Source organism: Apteryx mantelli, chromosome 1 (genome assembly GCF_036417845.1).
Source record: "Apteryx mantelli isolate bAptMan1 chromosome 1, bAptMan1.hap1, whole genome shotgun sequence".
In the NCBI taxonomy this organism is placed as follows: Eukaryota; Metazoa; Chordata; class Aves; order Apterygiformes; family Apterygidae; genus Apteryx; species Apteryx mantelli.
Window position 1 is genome coordinate 61,786,377 of NC_089978.1, and position 18,868 is coordinate 61,805,244.

General features: G+C 36.7%; 1 protein-coding gene across 1 annotated transcript in view; it reads left to right on the plus strand.

Moving 5' to 3' along the window:
- The window catches only part of ITGBL1 (integrin subunit beta like 1), a 152,029-nt gene that overhangs the window by 76,811 nt on the left and 56,350 nt on the right, over positions 1-18,868 (plus strand). Inside the window, exon 7 of the mRNA XM_013954027.1 lies at positions 1,424-1,570. Within this exon, the coding sequence (XP_013809481.1) occupies positions 1,424-1,570 (147 nt within the window). The remainder of the gene's footprint in view (positions 1-1,423; positions 1,571-18,868) is intronic.

Below are 18,868 nucleotides of genomic sequence, written 5' to 3' on the forward strand. Positions count from 1 at the left end.
CACTAGCAGAATTTTAATTGGACAGCCTGTTTATTGCTTTCTGTGAAATAAATATACTTAGTGTGCAAAGTATATGCAGGTGTTAGGTGTATCTGCAAAACATCCTCATCTTTTTCAGGTTTTAACAATTATTTGTAAATTAATTTTAGGATGAATCCAGGAGGGATTATTTAGATTAGGGAAATTACCCAACTCTGCTTAGAGCTACATCAAACTGACTGATGCAAAACTTTTCCTTTCTTGTTCTGCCTGCCTAATAGATAGAGGCAGAAAACTCCATTGTCCAAATTATTGGATCGAAATGATGGGAAACCATGTTTACTGATAAGAATTTTACTGTAGTTGAATAAAATGCTATGATTATTTCATAAACTTCAAGTGATAAGAATTGGCAGCCCTGCTGTGAGGACTTAACATCACACAGTGGCAGCTCCTTCTTGAAGCTTCATATGGCTTAGAGTGACTGTCAATTTGCGGTACCTCATATTGGTGACTGGATGCCTTCTTTTAAGATCTGAAGTACTGTTCAGTATCTAAATGAATGATTTTTTTCCAGAAATGTTCAGTTCACAATATTAAAAGGCTTCTCTTTTTTTAAAGAGAATAACTTTAATGACTTGACAGGGAAAGAAAAAAAAAAGGCTTCTATACGGAAATTCCTTTGCATAGTAAGACAAGTGTTTTTGTCTCATTAGCTCATTTGCTGTGGCTCTGTCAAAGAAGATATATAAAAGAACATCATCCTCTCATAGGTATCTATGTGGGACAGAGAAAATATGTCCCGTTCTCAACCTGTCAGCAGGTACACATGAGTTCAAGGGACAGAAGAGGAAGCCTTTAACACTTTTCAAGGAAAACAGATAAGTAATGTAAAGAACAGTCATTCTTGTACACTAAATGGGATGGGTAGTCCAGGAACTAGTCTGATAACTTCTATAATGCTTGCTTCATCCCATTTTCTCCTTGTGAACTAAGTGTGTATGTTTTAGACATACATTATGAGCCAGTATTAAAGCACAAATATAGCTAGAGAAAGCTATAAAATGTGTGTTGCTATGGTTTTCAAGAAGAAACTGGATAGGCAGATGTGCACCAGAGCAATGCTTTGGGGTCCTGTGTCCAGTGAATGATGACTATGTGTAGCTTGTAAGAGAACATCTAACTTTCTGTCTGAGCTCATAAAATAAATATTTGCTTTTGTGGTAAGACATGTTTTTGCTGATGCTCAGGCTTTCTTGAAAATATGGCTCAAATGGAGTGATTGTCATTGTCAGGCAAAAAGTAGATATAGTGAGTTGATTATATTTTTTTGCCAATCTGACAATTTAATGAAACCATAAATTAGATAAAGTTCATATTATCATGAGGTTTTAGTACCTATCATCAGTATGATGTCTAATCTTTAATTGTATTCATTATAAAGGTCATGGGCAATGTAATTGTGGAAGGTGCGACTGTAAAGAAGGATGGACCGGGAAGAAGTGTGAACATCCACGTTCCTGTCCTTTGCCAGCTGAGGAAAGTGCTAAGAAATGCCAAGGAAATTCTAATTTACTTTGCTCTGGAAGAGGTAAGTATATTTTTGGAAGAATTTTCATGCTGTGAAAACATACTTTCATTAACTGACTTTTTAAAGATGGCCAGTGTTACTAGTTCTCAAAAATGTGGACTTTTTTGGCTCACTGTGTATGAGTCACCCCTCCATAAATTGTGAGTTATGAGGAGGGAGGAGAAGAACACAAAAAGTACCTATTTTTCCTGTCATCTGCTGCATCATATTTTATTTCACGTATCTCAACATTTGTTTGGGGGATTGCAATGAAACTTTGAAGATTGCTGCTACTAAGTCTTTGCCAAGGATATATTAAAAATATGAACATTTCATTCTTTGCAATATAAACATTTGCATTCTTTGACAAAAGCACCATCAGGTTTTCAGCCTGTGTAAAATGTTGTTGCAACACTGTAATAGAGCTGTTCAGATTTACACTGCCTGAGAACCTGTCCTATTGAGTGCAGAGGTGACTTCTAAAATGCAGTTGTTCTTCAGTGCGGTTTTCTAGTTAGCCAGTGTCTTTTCATTTGATAGCATTTCTTTGTGACACTGCCTTTTCAAAAGCTTTGACTAAAAAGTATACAAACTCATGCATACAATTGAAATACACAAACTGCAAGCAAAGGAAATATTCCTCTGAAAGAAAAGGACCTGATAATTTTGGTCTGTCACCATGTGAAATGTGTTTTTTGCAGAGAGAAGAGAGAAAGGTAAATATGACACAGATTTTCATTAGAACTGGTAATTGAAGTTGTTAAGAATTCTGCCTACTTACGTATTTGCTGGGAAAGATCTGAAGCTCCTCTTAAATTATTGCATTTGACCCTAAATGTCATTTCATTTGCAATTTCTTCTTTCACTAATACTATCTAACATAGTCAGAAATTGTAGGCCGTCCACCCAAGTTAGCACTGTGATAATTATATTTTTCTTCCCCTATAAATGTGTAGCAACTCATAACTTAGCTAATGTAGCATTAGTTGTATCTTAAAAGAACTATGTATTAATAGATTGTTGCTCTTTCTTTTCTTTAATCAGGCTACCATTTTTCAGTGAATTATATCTATTGATTCCTGCTAAAAATTCTCAAAGGAATTTCTGGTTACAAGCTAAGTGAAACATGGGCATCTGTAGGGGAATCAGTGCATTTTAAGTGTTCATGATTGCAAGAAGAATTATAATTAAAAGAAAGGAGTGTTGGCATTTGTTTTTTTTTTCCCCTTGCTAATTAATATTTTTTGAATACTGGCTTACTCTTGTCCTGATCCCACTGGATGCTGGATGGCTCTGCTCTCATCTACTTCACTAGGATTTATGAATGTGGAGCCTTTGGAGTCCGTTCAGTGGTGTGCATAATAGAACCTAAACACAGTTACATTGTTCATTTAAAAAAAAATTGCATTACAAACTACAAGAGTCAAATGAGAGAGAAAAAAGAACAAAGGTCTTAAAAACAATTTTCATTTGAGAAAAAATACAGTCTTAATTATGGAACATGTTGCTCTGTTTATATTTTAAATTTTGAACAGTTTTATTACATATGGTGGGAACAAAAAAATTGTACCACAAACCATGAGAGTCAAGTGAGAGAAAAAAATAAGGAATGTCTTAAAAACAAGTTTCATTTGAGAAAAAATACAGTCTTAAATTATGGAACATGTTGTTTCGTTTATATTTTAAATTTTGAACGGTTTTATTAAGTATGGTGGGAACAGTGAGTTTAAAGCTCTGAATATTAATGACAGTAATTCCACCCTGTTGGCTTTCTGAAAAAAACTGAGAATTAATGCTACCAGTGTTCTCTTGTAGAGATACGAGCAGTGACATAAGTTACCTCCAAGTAAATTGGTCTGACAGAATGTTTTGATGGTCAAAATTTTTGAATATAAACAGTATCTATTGGAATGAAATGTTCAACTGATAGCAGCTTTCACTGAACTTTGGCAACTTTCTTTGACTTCCAAACAAGAGGAGATCACCAAGGTTTATGAGGATGGTGAATGGCATAGGTGTGTATCTAGGACAGAATATGTTTGACAGCTACTCTAATGAAAGAACAAGGAATTCTACCTCCCACCTTTGAAAAAAAATTCCCATGAAAACTGCCATTTTAAAATAAGCATTTTCCCTCTGGAATGTGGTATCTTGCTTTAGTTCTATGAATAAATATGTTTTGGAAATTAGAACAGAAAAACAGAAAGGAGAGATTTAAGTCTAAGCACTTGCCATTTATTGGGTGGGTTTTTTCACCCTAGACTCCCTGGATTTCCCCTTCTTCCACCATATTTAATGTATCTTAAAAATTGTGAAAAAGTTCCTATAAAGCTGACCGGAGATAAGTGGTTAATTTCTATTAAATTTTAGTTGAACTTGTGCAGCTGAATTCTTTGGGCCCCACTGAAAATCTTACTACTTGTTAGTATTGGTTGTCATGGATGGAACTGTTACACAAGCAAAGGAAACAAACTAAGTAAGTCCAATTAAACACAACCTCTTTCAAAGCTTCTGGGAGTGGGAAAGGCCATGGCCTTGTAAAATCAGCCCCAATTTAGCTGAAGTCAGTAGGGAAGATTGAGACAATGAAGGGGAAGTTCCAGAGAAGGTGGAAATGTTTCCATTTGCATCTGAACATTGTTGTTTTGGTCACAGACTCGTAATATTTTTCTCCTGGCTGTGGTACAAGGCCAGTACCATCTGCACCTTTTGTTTCTAGGATAGTCAACAAATGATTATGACAACTGACCCACAGTTTTGCAATCACTTTATGCTCTTGGTTAAGGATGTTGAAGGACGAAGCATTCTTATGATTTTTAATGACATATAAATAACCTTAATGTGTGCGGAAAAAATGTAGACGTATTATAATTCATAGTAACTTTCTATTTTAAACGCTAACATATGCTCAAATTTTTAGATAGAGGAAGTTGAAACTTCAGTTGTGATACTATGTTCCTAAGATTAATGAAAATCTTATTTTCTAGGTGGTATTTTCTTGTTGAAATGTTAAGGATGATTTCAAAATGTCATAATCTTTCATCTAAATAGTAGCCAAAGAAAATTCCATGCTGGCTTAAGAAGCACTGAAAAAATATTCCTTCAAAGCCTTGGCTGGCCGTATTTAATTTTTTGTGCATTTCACAAAACTTTCTGATTTGGAAGTAAGGACTATAAAACTTGCAGTGATTCAGCTTCACTCTTTAGAATCTCCAGTAATAATTACAGAGAGTGAGCCAGTTAAAAAAAGCAAAATAAAGCCCACAAGTCCTCTAAATTCTACATAAAGAAGAGGTTTGTATTTGTATTTTTTATCTTAGAGATTTTCTTCTTGTTTTTGTTTTTGTTTTACGTTAAACATTATACCCTTTGTTTCATTGATATGATATTTTATCATTTTAGCACAAAAATCATGGCAAAATGATGCTTTCCAAAAATTGTCGGTCAATCTGAGGGGCCAAAAGCTTCCATCTTTGATAGCACTGAACTTCATTTTGCGAAGATGCTTATTTTATACCTGATACCTTATTTTTATGGATAATGATGACAGGGACAGGATTTGAAAGAGAATGTTACCTTAGTCTTACTTTTTTTATCAAACACTAGCTGGATGATTCAGTGGCCCAATACGCTTTTAATAAAAAATTTTAATATAAAGTACCAGATTTTTAAACTAAATGTTCCCAAATTTTATTAGTCATATATAATGCACATTTTGTTCTTACATGAGCAGGAGTAGAGAAGGCATCAGCAATACAAAATAAGAGAATTTTGACAGTTTAAACATCCCAGTTTTGAAGAATCCCAGCTTCCATTAACTGTAAGAATTCATGCAACCCCAACAAGAGAAAGAAAGATACAGGAAATCTTTTAAGTAAGGTTTTTAAATATATCAGGGATACATCAAAGTTGTATTAAAAAGTTTAGAGAATTAAAAGGAAGTTTTAAAGAACAAGACCTAATTGGGTAATCACTATCCGAAAAATGCTAGATCATATTTTCTCAATCTGCCTTTTGCTCTCCTGAGAGCAGTTGAAGCAGGGAACTTTTATTTCAGATTCTAATTCCCTTCTTGATTTTCCCCAGTCACAAACAAGGATAACAAGCTGTTTCATGGGTGCTGCTCAGCATTTCAGGAGAGCAGAGCAGTGCTAAAAATATTTTCCATTGTGGCCTTCTATTTCTTAGCTGCTTTAGTAGGTGAAGGAGAGAAGACTTTATACTGAAATGCTGAGCAGTAAGTGGGAATTTCTACACTCTCAAATGAAGACAGGGAAAATATACATCCTCTCAGTTATGTCAGTCAAATTGCCTTTACCTTCAATAGTTTCTATTATATATGATGGGAGAGAAGGAATGGATGACAGCTTTGGAAATTTAGACACACTATTGCTAGGTACTTTCCAAAAATGATTTCCGAATAGAAAGATGTTGAGAAGTAGGAGAGGTTCTAGCTGACCTCATTCACATAAACCAACTAATACCTTCTACAGTTTTATTCCTGATAGCACTTTTTTTTTTTGACTTGGTGCATGACTTCTCAGTATAGATGTAATTCATTTCATAATTAAAGTCTGCCTCTTTTAAGAATACACTGTACAACAGAACCATTGTCAGAGACAAAAGAGAAGACACAGCAAAAACTCCTCAAGGTGAGGAGTAAAGAGAGAGGTTACTGTTATCAGGATTATGGGACAAGACAAACCATTTTTCTATCTTTATAATGCACAGCACTCACTTGAGTTTCCCCTTATAGTGAAAAGCACATGTCAAAATAATTATAATAAAAGAGCCTTGAAGGAGAGAATTGAAAATAAAAAGAGGAGTTTTTGAGAAGAATAGATGAGAGCCTTTTTTTAATAATCTTGTTTTCATCACTCACCTTGAGTGAAGGCAACCATCCCATGGCAGTGATCCAAAGACAGATAAATGGCAAAGATTTTTATTGGTAGTGTCTTTTACCATTTTAATCTCCTTTCTAAAATCACTTTTATTTATTTTTCAGATGGAGAGAACAAGACTTACTTTATCTGTGAAATTCCTCCTTAAGCTTATATTTTAGCATCGGATGACTGAAATATGAAGTGTTTTGATTCTGTACGGAAAAATATTTTTGTTATTTTTTTCAAACTCTTCCTAAGTCCCATTTTCAAAAGATTAAATTGGTGAGCTTGTCAGTTGCTATGACATTTTTGAAAGTTTATTGACCATAGCTACTTTACAGGAAAAAACTGCAAGTGCTGTTTCTTCTCTATTTAAAATAATCAGATATTGACTGACTTAGTGGGAAAGCAACAGTGCTCAATGCATTATTGATGATTCCTTGTGGTGAACTGAGACAGTGAATTAATCACTTGTGTTCAGTGCTGGAATTCCATAATGCATATTGCTAGTCAGCAGAAGACCATCTCCTGAAGCCTGGAAACAAAGCTTAGGGATAAGGGTCAGTGACAGCTGCAAAGAGCAGTGCCGCTGTCCAGTAGCTGTTACAAAGCCCTAATCCTTCTGGGATTTCTTGGCTGATCTATCATATAATATAAATTTTATGCAGGTCTGAAACATAGCTCATCAAAGCCTTGGCTGATACAAAGAAATCCTGTAAATTCCAGTTGATACAACATAGTGCATTTTGCAGAAGGAAAGAGAAACTCACATTGTATAAATCATGTCTATGTACCAACAAGAGTTGATAGAACCTAGATATAAAGATACGTGCTAAATACGTGCCTAAAAGCAGCTGTAACTATGCAATTCTCTTCTGAACTTTTTAAGTCTTACATGGCTGATCATAGTTATGACAAAAAACATTCAGCTTGTAAATAACTTCTGGGGTTAGATCTTCAGCTAGTATAGATTCATATAAACTTGTGGAGGATGTCATTCAGTAGATCTTCAAGTTTTTGAATCTGTACAAACTGTAATACAGTAATGTAAATCTGATAATCTCTTTGAGAGATAAATCTCTACAGATAGACATAAGGCCTTAAAAAAGGGCAGAAGGACTGCTGGTGCAATGTGTCAGATCATGAGAACTAGTCCTGTGCCTTTACCAAGGGAGTCTAATTTACTGCAATTTTATGTCCTCAGAGTTACAGATGCTTTTATTCTAAGTGCAGTTGCCAATTAAGGACTTCAGGGTTCTCCTCTAGTATAGTATTGCTAAACCCAATCAGCAAAAAAAAAATCTCATGTTAGGAACCTATAGACAAACATTGTTTTTAAAGCCTATTGCTTATTGCCTTAGTAAGGCAAGATAGTAGTAGAAGTTCCCATTTTACTAATTCAGTATACTTTATATATGACAGGATGGTGTTAAAGCAGACAAGTGTAAACAGTCCTAAGGTAAAATCTAGGTTACTATCCCTGCTACCAGCTCTTTATTGTAGCCTCTTATTATGCAAATCACACTGTTTAATTGAAGTGTAAATTACGCTAATATACATCATCTCTGAATCTGGCCTGCTGTTTTCATTCTTTTTGCGTGACCCCTGCATTCTGAAGGAGGTGTCAATTAAAGCACTATAGTAGACAGTCTGGCAGCAAATAATGTTATTAGCTGGTGTAACAAGAACTGAACATAAATGCAAGTCATGCATCACAGTGAGCATCTCTAACTTTCACCCTCATCAGCTTTGAAACTGAGCTCAGTTATATGTGTGTGCTTCAAGCAGAGAGACACTCTTAAAATACTAGTACTTTAATATGAGACAATACTAGTACTTTAACATCAGATGAGCTGTCATGAAAGTATTTGGTAAATAATGTGATTGTTTTAACTCTTATATTCTGGAATGGTGCTCCAAAGTTTGTTCAAGTCTATGAGAAAAAATACAGAGGGATAGTTGCATCACCCAAAAGTAGACTCCCTTTTCTTAAGGAGAAGGAAAAGGTTTTTCTGTAGATAGTTTAGATCAGTGATTGTAAACTGCTTTTCTGATTCAGACTTGGTATGAACCTCTCTCTCTTTGTTAATTGAACCAGGATCCTAGGGCGCTGACTTTAGTTAAGAAAGCCAGCTTAGATCTGCTGAGACTATGCTACTCTTTTTCACTCTGTATTTTTAAAAAAATATTTATCCTCTTGTACCAAAAAGTATTCAGTAGCTAAATACTGCAGTATTTCTCCTCTAGAGAAAACAGTTTCTTTGTCAGTGACTCACCTACAGTACTGGTGGCAATTCCCTTTTACCATTGTCTTTTGGGGGAGAGAGCAAGTAGAGTCAGAGGAATAGAGGGAGGATTGTAAGTTAGGAGAACATTTCACTTCTGCAGTGTACGTGTACTTACAGTGCTTGTAGCTCAGTAAGAAATATGATTCAGAAAGTAGTTTGTTTCTGCATAAGTGCTTTTTTATCTGTTCTGGTAAAAGCAGGGTGTTTTGGAAGTTGTCTATTTCTGAGATGTGGATGATAATTGCAGGAGTGAAGTAGTTCACAGAAATTTCTGTAATAGAATTTGTAAATGTTCTGAAGTTTCCCACTGATTTTCAGAGTGGGAAGTTTGAGAAAAGGTAAGAACAGAGGAATAGTAACGTGTCTATTTTAGAATGAGACTTAGGAATTAGGGGTGGGAGATAAAAGCACTAGTATAACATTTACGTCAAAGGAATCTTTAAATTGTGGCATTTTTGGCTGGCAGAGTAACAACCATGAATACCACTTCACACTGAAAATAACCTGACAAGCTCTTTTTTAATATAGCACTTTTTGATTCAAATATCTTTCAGTTTATTCTTGTCAGTGAGAAAGATGATGTAGGAAAAAAACAATTCTGATGTTTACATGGATGCGCAAGATGCAGACAAATATTTTTATGTATTATATATCTATATTATTTATTATGAGTAAGGATCAGATGGCAGACTAATACAGGTGCTGTTGTGGCAGGGGTCTGCTACAGACCACTTGGTCAAGAAAGAAAGTAGATGAAGTTAGACAGCTGAAGGAAGTCTCAAGATTGCAGGCTCCGCTACTCATGGGGAATTTCAGCTACCCTGATATCTGCTGGAAGAGCAGTAGAGCTGGATGCAAGCAGTCCAGGAGATTTCTGGCATGAGAGGAAGACAATTTATTGACACAGGTGGGTAGACATGGGGGCATGCTGTGCCAGACCTGTTACTCATCAACAAGGAAGCAGGGATGTGAAGGCTGATGGCAGCCTTGGCAGCGGTGGCTGTGAGATTGTGGAATTTAAAGTTGTTAAAGAGAAGTGAACAAGATGAACAGCAAAATTGCAACCCTGGACTACAAGAGAGCAAATTTTGGGTTGTTCAGGGAGCTACTTGGCAGAATACCATGGGAAACTGCCCTGGAAGGCAAAAGGACTCAGGACAGCTTGTGATCATCAAGGACAACCTCTCCAAAGCTTGATAACAGGCCATTTCAGTGTGCAGAAAGTCAAGCAAAGGTGGCAGAATGCCACCATGGATGAACCAGGGAACACTTAACTGAGCTCAGACGTGAAAAGGAAGTATACAGAGGTAGAAGCACAAATAGATTACCTAGGAGAAATATTGAGAGACACTGCTTGAGCATGCAGGGATGGAGTTAGGAAAACCAAAGCTCAGCTGGAGTTGCAACTAGCGAAGGATGTGAAGGGCAGCAAGAAGGGCTTCTGTAAGTACATCATCAGCAAAAGGAAGTAAAAAAAAAAAAATGCTTGCTGCTCAACAGGATAGGGAGCCTAGTGACAAAGTACATAGAAAAGGCTGAGGTACTTTTTGTTTTGTTTTTCTCTGGTGAGACCTTCCCTCTGGCCTCCCATTTCCTGGAGTCCACTAGCAGAGTCTGCAAAAATGTAGCATTACCCACTATAGAGGAAGACACAGTTAGGGAACACTTAAGCCAGTTGGACATATATAAGTCCATGGGACCAGAGGGGATGCATCCAAGGGTGCTGAGGGAGCTTGCTGATGTCATTGTGAGGCTGTTTCTATCATCTTTGAAAGATCATTGCGATTGGGGTAGGTTCCTGATGACTGGAAAAATGCAAACATCATACTCATCTTCAAGAAGGGCAAAAAGGAGGATCCAGGGAACAAGCTAGTCAGAGTAGTCTCTGTCTCTGGCAAGGTGGTGGAGCAAATCCTGCTTTAAGCTATTTCCAGCTCCGTGAAGGATAAGAAGTTGACTGTAAAAAGACAACATGGAGATTTACCAAGGGCAGACTGTGCCTGACTAACCTGATTGCTTTCTCTGATGAGATGACCGTGTGTGTGCATAAGAAGAGACCAGTGGATATTGTATATCTTGACTTTAGCAGGGTCTATGACATAATCTCCTATAGTATCCTTATAGCCAAATTGGTGAGATGTGAACTGGATAGCTGGACAATAACGTGGGTGGAAAATTGGCTGAACCATCAGGCTCAAAGGGTAGTTAGTGGTCATCAGAACAAAGTCCATCTGGCAGCTGGTTACTAATGGTGTCTCTCAGGGGTTGATACGGGACTAGTATTGTTTAACATCTTTATTAACAACCTGGATAATGGGATGGAGTGCACTCTTGGCAAGTTTGTGGATGATAAGAAATTGGGCTAATACAGCTGATACATTGTAAGGCAGGATTGCTATTCAGAAGGACCTAGATAGGCTTGAAAAAATGGGCTAACAGGAGCCACATGAAGTTCAACAAAGACAAATGCAAAATCCAACATCTGGGATAGAATAATCCCATCCAGGGGGCAACCGGATAGAAAGCAGCTTTGCAGCAAAAGACCTAGGGGTCCTGATCAACAGCAAATTGAATAAGGTTCACCAGTGTGCCCTTGCAGCAAAGAAAGCCAACAATGTAATATGCTGTATTAGCCAGACTATTGCCAGGAGATTAAGGGAAGTGATTCTTCCCCTTTATTTACCACTTGTGAGACCATATGTGGAGTCCTGTGTCCAGTTTTGGACTCCCCAATACAAGAAGGTTGTTCTACTGGAATGAGTCCAGTGGAGGGCTACCAAGACCATTTAGTGGGCTGGAGCACATGACATATGAGAAGAGGCTGAGAGAACTGGGTCTGTTCAGCTTTCAGAAGGGAAGGCTAAGGGGAAACCTAATTGCTGTCTACAATAGCAGAGTGTAGAGAAGGTGGAGCCAGACTCATCTCAGATGTGCATGATGGTAGGATGAGAGGCAATGGACCGAAATTGAAACATGGAAAATTCCAACTTGATATAAGGAATTTTTCTTTTACCATAAGGGTGGTCAACATTGGAATAGGCACTAAGAGAGGTTGTGAAATCTCAATCTGTGGAGATATTCAAAACTCAACGGTCACAGCCCTGAGCAACCTGCTAACAGGACTGCTTTGAGGAGGAGGATGGGTTGGATGACCTCTGGGGGCTCTTCCAACATACATGATTCCATGATTCTATGATGCAGCTTGTATACTGTACCTTGCAGTCAATGCGCTTTGATCTCTTGTGCAATTTCAAAGAGATTGGGATATAATTATTTGGAAATGATTATGTAACCATCCATTCTGTGGAATGCTGTATTTCTAAGTACATCTCCATGCCATTTGTAAAGCTTATGTACTTAACAGAGTAGGAACAATTCCATAGAGTAGCTGGAACACCTAGCATGAACATAGATCAACTACAACTGCAAAATTTGAACAGCAATCAGTTGGTTTTGTCATGTGTCAGACTCTTTATCATATTAATGGCCATTAAATCATAGTATGTAGCTTCACCTACCAAGAAACAAGAGCAAAATAAGTGATCCATGCACAGATTAGTGCCAGCCATTCCATTTCAAAAATTTGAAACCTGGCGTATGTGATATAGTTCTTCCTTGCATTCATTCTGCTTATCTTTTGGAAAAGTAGGGGAGTGTGTTTCCTTGGTTTTGAAATCATTCAGCTCAGCTTTAGCCTTTCTCTGTGATATCACCAGAAAAAAAAAAAAAGATCAGTGTGAAAGTGCTTTATTGGCAACCGCTTAGAGAAGAGATTCTAAGTTGTGCCTCCACTAGTGAAAAGGGAGACAGAACTCAACAATACATTTTCTGTACTCAGTGAGCCAATCTGCACAAGCCCACTAGCCAGCCAGCTTGCATGTTTTTGTCTCCAAATGAGCTAAATGCCTGTTGGAGTGTGTTTGGAGGCATGGGTTTAGCTAGGGTTGTTATGATGGAGAAGAATGGGTAGAGCACAAATCTGTAAGAAATTGGCCTTTATCCTTTCCACTGTTTATGTATCTTTCTGATGGCTGTGAGCATTAGCTGCATGAAGTATCCCCCTTACTCCTTCAGTCAGTGCCTCTGACATGCTACCACCTCTGGGCACATTGCAGATTTCCTCTTGTATGTGGAATGGTCTTCCTGGCTGTTGTTCCTTGGGTTGTAATTCTTCCTCCGGCAGACAAAGATGACCTCTTTCATTTGTGAAAGACAACCTATTAAGAATTTGAAAGCCAGTACTGCCTTCTCTCTGATAGCTAGCTATCTTCTCTATGTATTCACTTCTATATCCCAGTCTTCTTTAACTGTTCTTAACCTGTACCTTTCCATTTTGTATTGGTGGGAGTTTCTGTTGTTTCCTAAACATCAGCTTTCAGTGACTGTTAGTGTGTCTTTTGACAGAGCTGACTTTTTTGTTCAGGTACCCCTGGTTTCTCAACTTGTTTGAGCTTGGCTTCTTGTTAAGCTGAGCAGGGAACTGTAGTGCATAATATAGAAGGCAAACTGAAAAAAAGAAACCACATAATGCACTTACCTTTTGTCCAGATAGTATAAAAAAGTCAGCATTGGAATTATTATGCAGAAATAGAGTATGAGATAAATAATAGTTTTTCCATGGTATTGTGTGTAAATTTCGGTTAACTTTTAATAGTGCTCATTCTCTTTAATTTCCAGTGAGTTGTATATCAGTAAATGATGTATGTATCTTAGAAAAATTCGCCATGTTTCAATAAGATGTATTAGCTCACAGTCATAAGTTATCAGGCCAACTTATGCTGTTTACAACTGAAAGAACATTGTTAGTATTCAAAAAGTTCAGGCAAAGCTTTGCGTAAGTGGATACTGCAAGTGCTACACTTGGCAGTAGGCTGGCAATTTTGGAACATTTCCCTGTAGTGAATTGCTGTAATTATCATAATTGCCATTACCTAATCAAAGAATGGACTGACACTCATTTGTGCTAGACTTCCTTTGAATCTTTTGTCTAGTCTATCTCTTTCATTTGATTGGATAGTGAGCTGAATATAGTCCTGCAATACATCAACACCTTTGATGGATGGTATGTGCTTGTAGAGTCTAGAAAGGGAATACGTTGTTGTGAATGCTAGATGGAAAAACTGCATACACTTAAGTAGTAAATCCTGATAGGCAGAGATCTGCAGTAAAATTTCTTTAGTTTCTGCAAAGGGATGCCTAACAAAAATCTGACTTTCAAAAATCATAATTTCGGGGTTGATATACCAAAATCGTTTGTAAACAGCTAGAACACAAGCTATTCATTCCAGTCAGAGAAGATCTGCCCAATTAAAACAAACAATCATTTTTACATTAAATGTTTGCTGCTTCAAGGTATGATCCTATTTTGGTTCACTTAAAAAATGATCCCTAACCTGAAGTCAGGATTTATCAGTCTTGAATACTTGCAGAGATATGGGAATGATTCACATTGCAGACAAAACTATTCTTTGAAATGAGCAATGGGAATTGTCCAAAGGTATGTTGATGCAATGCATACAACACAAGAGATTGATGCAGGTTCATTTTAAATCTTTGTAAACACAGTAGCTATTCAAAATGAAAGTACCCTTAAGTACTCTCTCTGATAACTCTGGTATATCAAGTATTTGTAGTTTGATGGCAGTAACAGGAGACATTCCAAAAGAAACTCTGCTAGAAAAAAGGAGAAAGTGAGGTGTGTGTGTGTACATGTGTACCTATGAGAGCTGATTAGATTTCACAGCTTGTTGACTGGAACAAATACATGATATAAAGTCATGGAGTTGTATATTGCAGCAAAAACAGAGAGAAGAAGGCTTGTATTGTCCAAAACTTTTACGCATTTTATCTTTGTAATAGATTATGTATGTTGAAACATTACGGCATGAGTCAGCTTACATCTGAAAATGCAGACCTGGCTGTAGTACACACAACAGAGTGTTTTTGCTTACCTGTACAGCTGCCTACAGTGGGGGGAAAAAAGGTCAGGTCATCCATCATGTTAGCTATTATTGTTATTATTATAGCTAACATATATTAGCTATTGTAAACACAGTAGAATATTCTAGGTAAGATTCATCTCTCCTAATTTAGCTAGACATCTAAATTTGAGATACTTCAGCCTTTGTTTTCAGTGGAATGATAGTACCACCAGAGGGCAATTCTTACAATTTATTTTACATCTCTGTGTTACAATAAGATGAGTCTTCATCTGGAGGTTCCTGCTTTTCTCTACTGTCCTTAAAGAGAGTGGCTATCAACTTAAAAGGCTGACCTTTAGATGCCTTGGTTGGGTTCTATGAATCTCACCAGTTTATGAAATTATTTACCCCATACTGTAACTTTTTACTACATTACAAATAAAATGAATAGAAGTATGCACAGGCTGGAGCAAAAAACATCTGCTATTGATATCCAGATACAAGTACTTGTTCTGAATACCCTGTTGTAGTTTATGGAGTGTATCAAGCTGCCATAGCAGCTACATCTAGACTAGTAAATTAAATAGTGCTAGGGATCATTCCCAGGCATTGCAGCTTGCTTGTCTGTGCTGTCAAATGTTTAGACGAGTCACTGGCCCACTTTTGCCCTGTGCCAACTAGTATGCTTTCCAAATGATTCCTGTTTATAGTTCAGGAATTAGCGTAAGCTAATGACTGTTCCCAGTAGGCAGTTTGGATGGTGCCACCTTCATGTAAGAGCACTTTGTAGTACGCATGCCAGTTGTTCCTTGCCAATTGGCCTCAGTGCCAGGGAATGGTCCTGATCATGTCTAATTGACTAGTGAAGAGACAGCCATCAAATGCTGTTGTTATAGTAATAAGGATTGACCTGCTTTCTGCACAGTGCTTGATGAGATGTCTACATGGCCCACATAAAAAGATGAAAGAAAGAAAAGAGTCTCCAAACCAGCTTGCCAAGGACCCATTGCCTACTCTGAGGCTGTTACCTGCTTTGTGCCCTGTCCAAGAGAGCAGCTTAAAATAAATGAATCAGTGCTGTCCCAAAATTGATTTTGGATAGCATGACAGAAGATTAATAGATTCCCAGGTTGGCTGACTAGTGTGATTGTTTCCTTCTTTTGTATATCTTTTATGAAAGTTTTCACTTAACAATGCCTTAGCCCTGAAAATTCAAATGAGAGCAGTTTTTTAGGCTGAAAACTGTTAAGAACCAGAAGTGTTTGCACTTTTGGTGAATACCGTAGGACACCACATTTTTCAGATTATGTTTTTGAAAAGGAAACGTGCACTGCTTGGGGGAATATATGTATAATTTGAGAAGCTGAACTTCCCATGATACCAAAATGACACACAGCCTCATTTTTTCTTAGCTAGGTTGAGACCTGACCAGATTCCAGCCTAATCAATATTTACTTGCTTATTTGTCTCACAATTTCCTGTTTGAGAAGCTAACCATTTCTCTTTAAATATTTTGCTATGTCATGCTTATGGTGCAGAATGAGTTGCCCCGTATTCTGCTCCAACAGTAATTGCATTTCAGGAGAGCAGATTTGAAGCATATAAGTACAAAGATTAAAAAGTTCTTTTTTCCGTAAGGGTGAAAGAAATCAAAAAGCTAAGAGAATTTTATTCTTCTGATAGGCAAGAATAACCTAGCATGCTAATATCAGTAGTTCTGTTGTGTTTTAGTTTAATTCTAACAGAGTGCTGTTTGCCAACTTTGAATGAAGTAACGACTGATATATTAGAGATACAAGTACTTGTAAGAGTCAGAACACTGTAAAGGTAATTTGTTAAGTAGTGACTCTCATTTGCAAAGTCTGTAGACTTTCCATTCAGGAACAAAAGTCCAACTTTTCTTACTGGAGTAACCTTAATAAGTTAACACATTTAACAAATGTTGAATTTAAATCAACAAGATCTTGATATTTAAATTGACCTCTTTCTTTACTATCTTTTGCGGTTGCTTATTTGGTTTGAAGGTACACATTGATCAAAGATATGATGTATAATAAAAAAAATAAAGAACAGACTAACTTAAACATGTAACATTTGATTAACTTGGCTCTGAAGAAAATAAAAAGGAAATGCTACAAGTTGCTGTTAAGGTAGAAACATCTTTAAAAAGATGCTCTTTAAAAAAGCTATTCTGGCAGCGTTTTAGTGTTTTAAAGGTCTATCAAACACTTATGGATAAAAATCAGTAATATTTTTATATGGGTAGTGTTTTTTATAGTATTTTGGTCCTTGTGATCATGTCGACTTAGCTGCATCATTGCTTTGAGTAGGAAATGGAAATGATAGCCTAAGCTCCACAAAGCAACAGATATGTGGAAGCATTTCTGTACTTCTAAGTGATTCCACAGAGGTTTGTGAACTATGAGAACCAATTACAGACTGAAATAAGTATTTTAATTGACAGCACGGAGTCTGGGGAGAAGTGAGATCCAGGGAAGTATTTAGGTTTCTCACCTCTCATTGAAAGGTTCTGTGGACGTCTGGTTAGCACCTGGGAGCCTAAATACTTCCTGGAGTCTTTGTTGGATGTAAGTCTAAATACCTCTAAGAAACTTTGGGAAATAACTCTAAGGTGAAGATATTTACTGCAATTTATATTTGGAGAAAACTGGTGCAAAGTTCAGTGAGAGTTCAAAGTCAATGGAGTCAGGTTGAAAGACGGTCTTAGTACTGCGACATTCCTTACAAAGCCCTCTTCCAATACAAAATCTGTGTCCCAGAAGTTACAGATCTTTTTTTGAGATACTGTTTAATAAAGAGAACCTAGAAATTACTATAATACATTATCTCATTTTTGTTTCCTGAATATCATTAATGCATTTCTTTTACAGGAACTACTGCAATTTTTCTAAGTAATAGGCCCATTGGTTCAAATGTTCTGCCCTTTCCTTGCCATCTTCATTTGTCCAGTGCCCAAAATACTTTCAGCAGACAGCTTTGTCAGTTCTGCTAAGAAAATTATTTTTATGGCACACTTGAAGTCTGATATTTGTCTTTGTCTATGTTCTTTTTAGTTTGTCATCTAAATCACACTTCAGAAAACCAATAAAGCAAGACATGACCCACAAAGCTAAGTACTTCTGATTAAATCATAAATTCTGTGAAATTTACTGGAGTCTCAGCTCTCCAATTCTAAAATTGAAAGCTTAGTGTTGGGGAAAACAAAACAAAACAGCTATCTCACAATAATAGAGATATTCAGAAAGATAGAAAAATTCCAGATCTGAGAAACTGATGCCATACAAATAGCAGTAGTTGCTGAATCTGATAACTCTGTGACATGGAGGCAGAGAAGGGCAGAAAAATGAGATACTAAACACTACTGTTTGTATTTTAAATATTAAATTAATTAATTAATGTTTTTGCATGGATCATAGGCATGGTTTCAAAGCCTAAGTATCTGAAGACATACTGTTCTTAGTTTTTGATAAACTATGTTATATACACCCTTTCCTTCTCATATTTGTAGTATAATAAAACAATCACCATTTACTTTACTTATTCTTTATAAATCAGTCCATGCCTAAATATCTGTTTCAAAATGACAGCACTTTACTCAATTAATGTTTTAGGGAAGTTGTAAGGTAGAGGAGAACTGAACATCAATACATCTAAGAGTCCATTTTCTCTACCAGTTTACTTATGACTCTTTTAAGTGTATCTTTGGCATTCTTTATGCAGGCCAATTTTGGAACTGCATGTTTGGAATTAATTTATACTATTAGCTTGGTATATGTGCTTTTCCTCTCATTGTGAAATGTAAGGTGGTGGAACATACTGAGAAAAATCCTTTTTAAGAAAGTCATGAATGCAGCCTATGATCTCCTGGTAGAACCTAGTGTCCAAACAGAAGGAAACTATTAAGGATAGACATTAAAGAGAAACCTGTAAAAAAACACCTGGTTTCAAATACAGAATTTTCTCTGTTTAAATGACTGTAGGACTCTAGAATCATTTGCGGTACGTGACAGCGGCAACCTTACCAAATCTACTCAGTTAGGAACAGTGCTACATGTTATTATTGCCAGTAGATGGCATTCTTTATATTAACTAAATAACTAATAGTTTGAAACTTTTTTTGTCAGAGGTTTTGTGGAGGGACATTAGCAGACATCAGCTTTTCAAAGCACTAGAATTTTCACAGAAATCATACATACTTGCTATTTT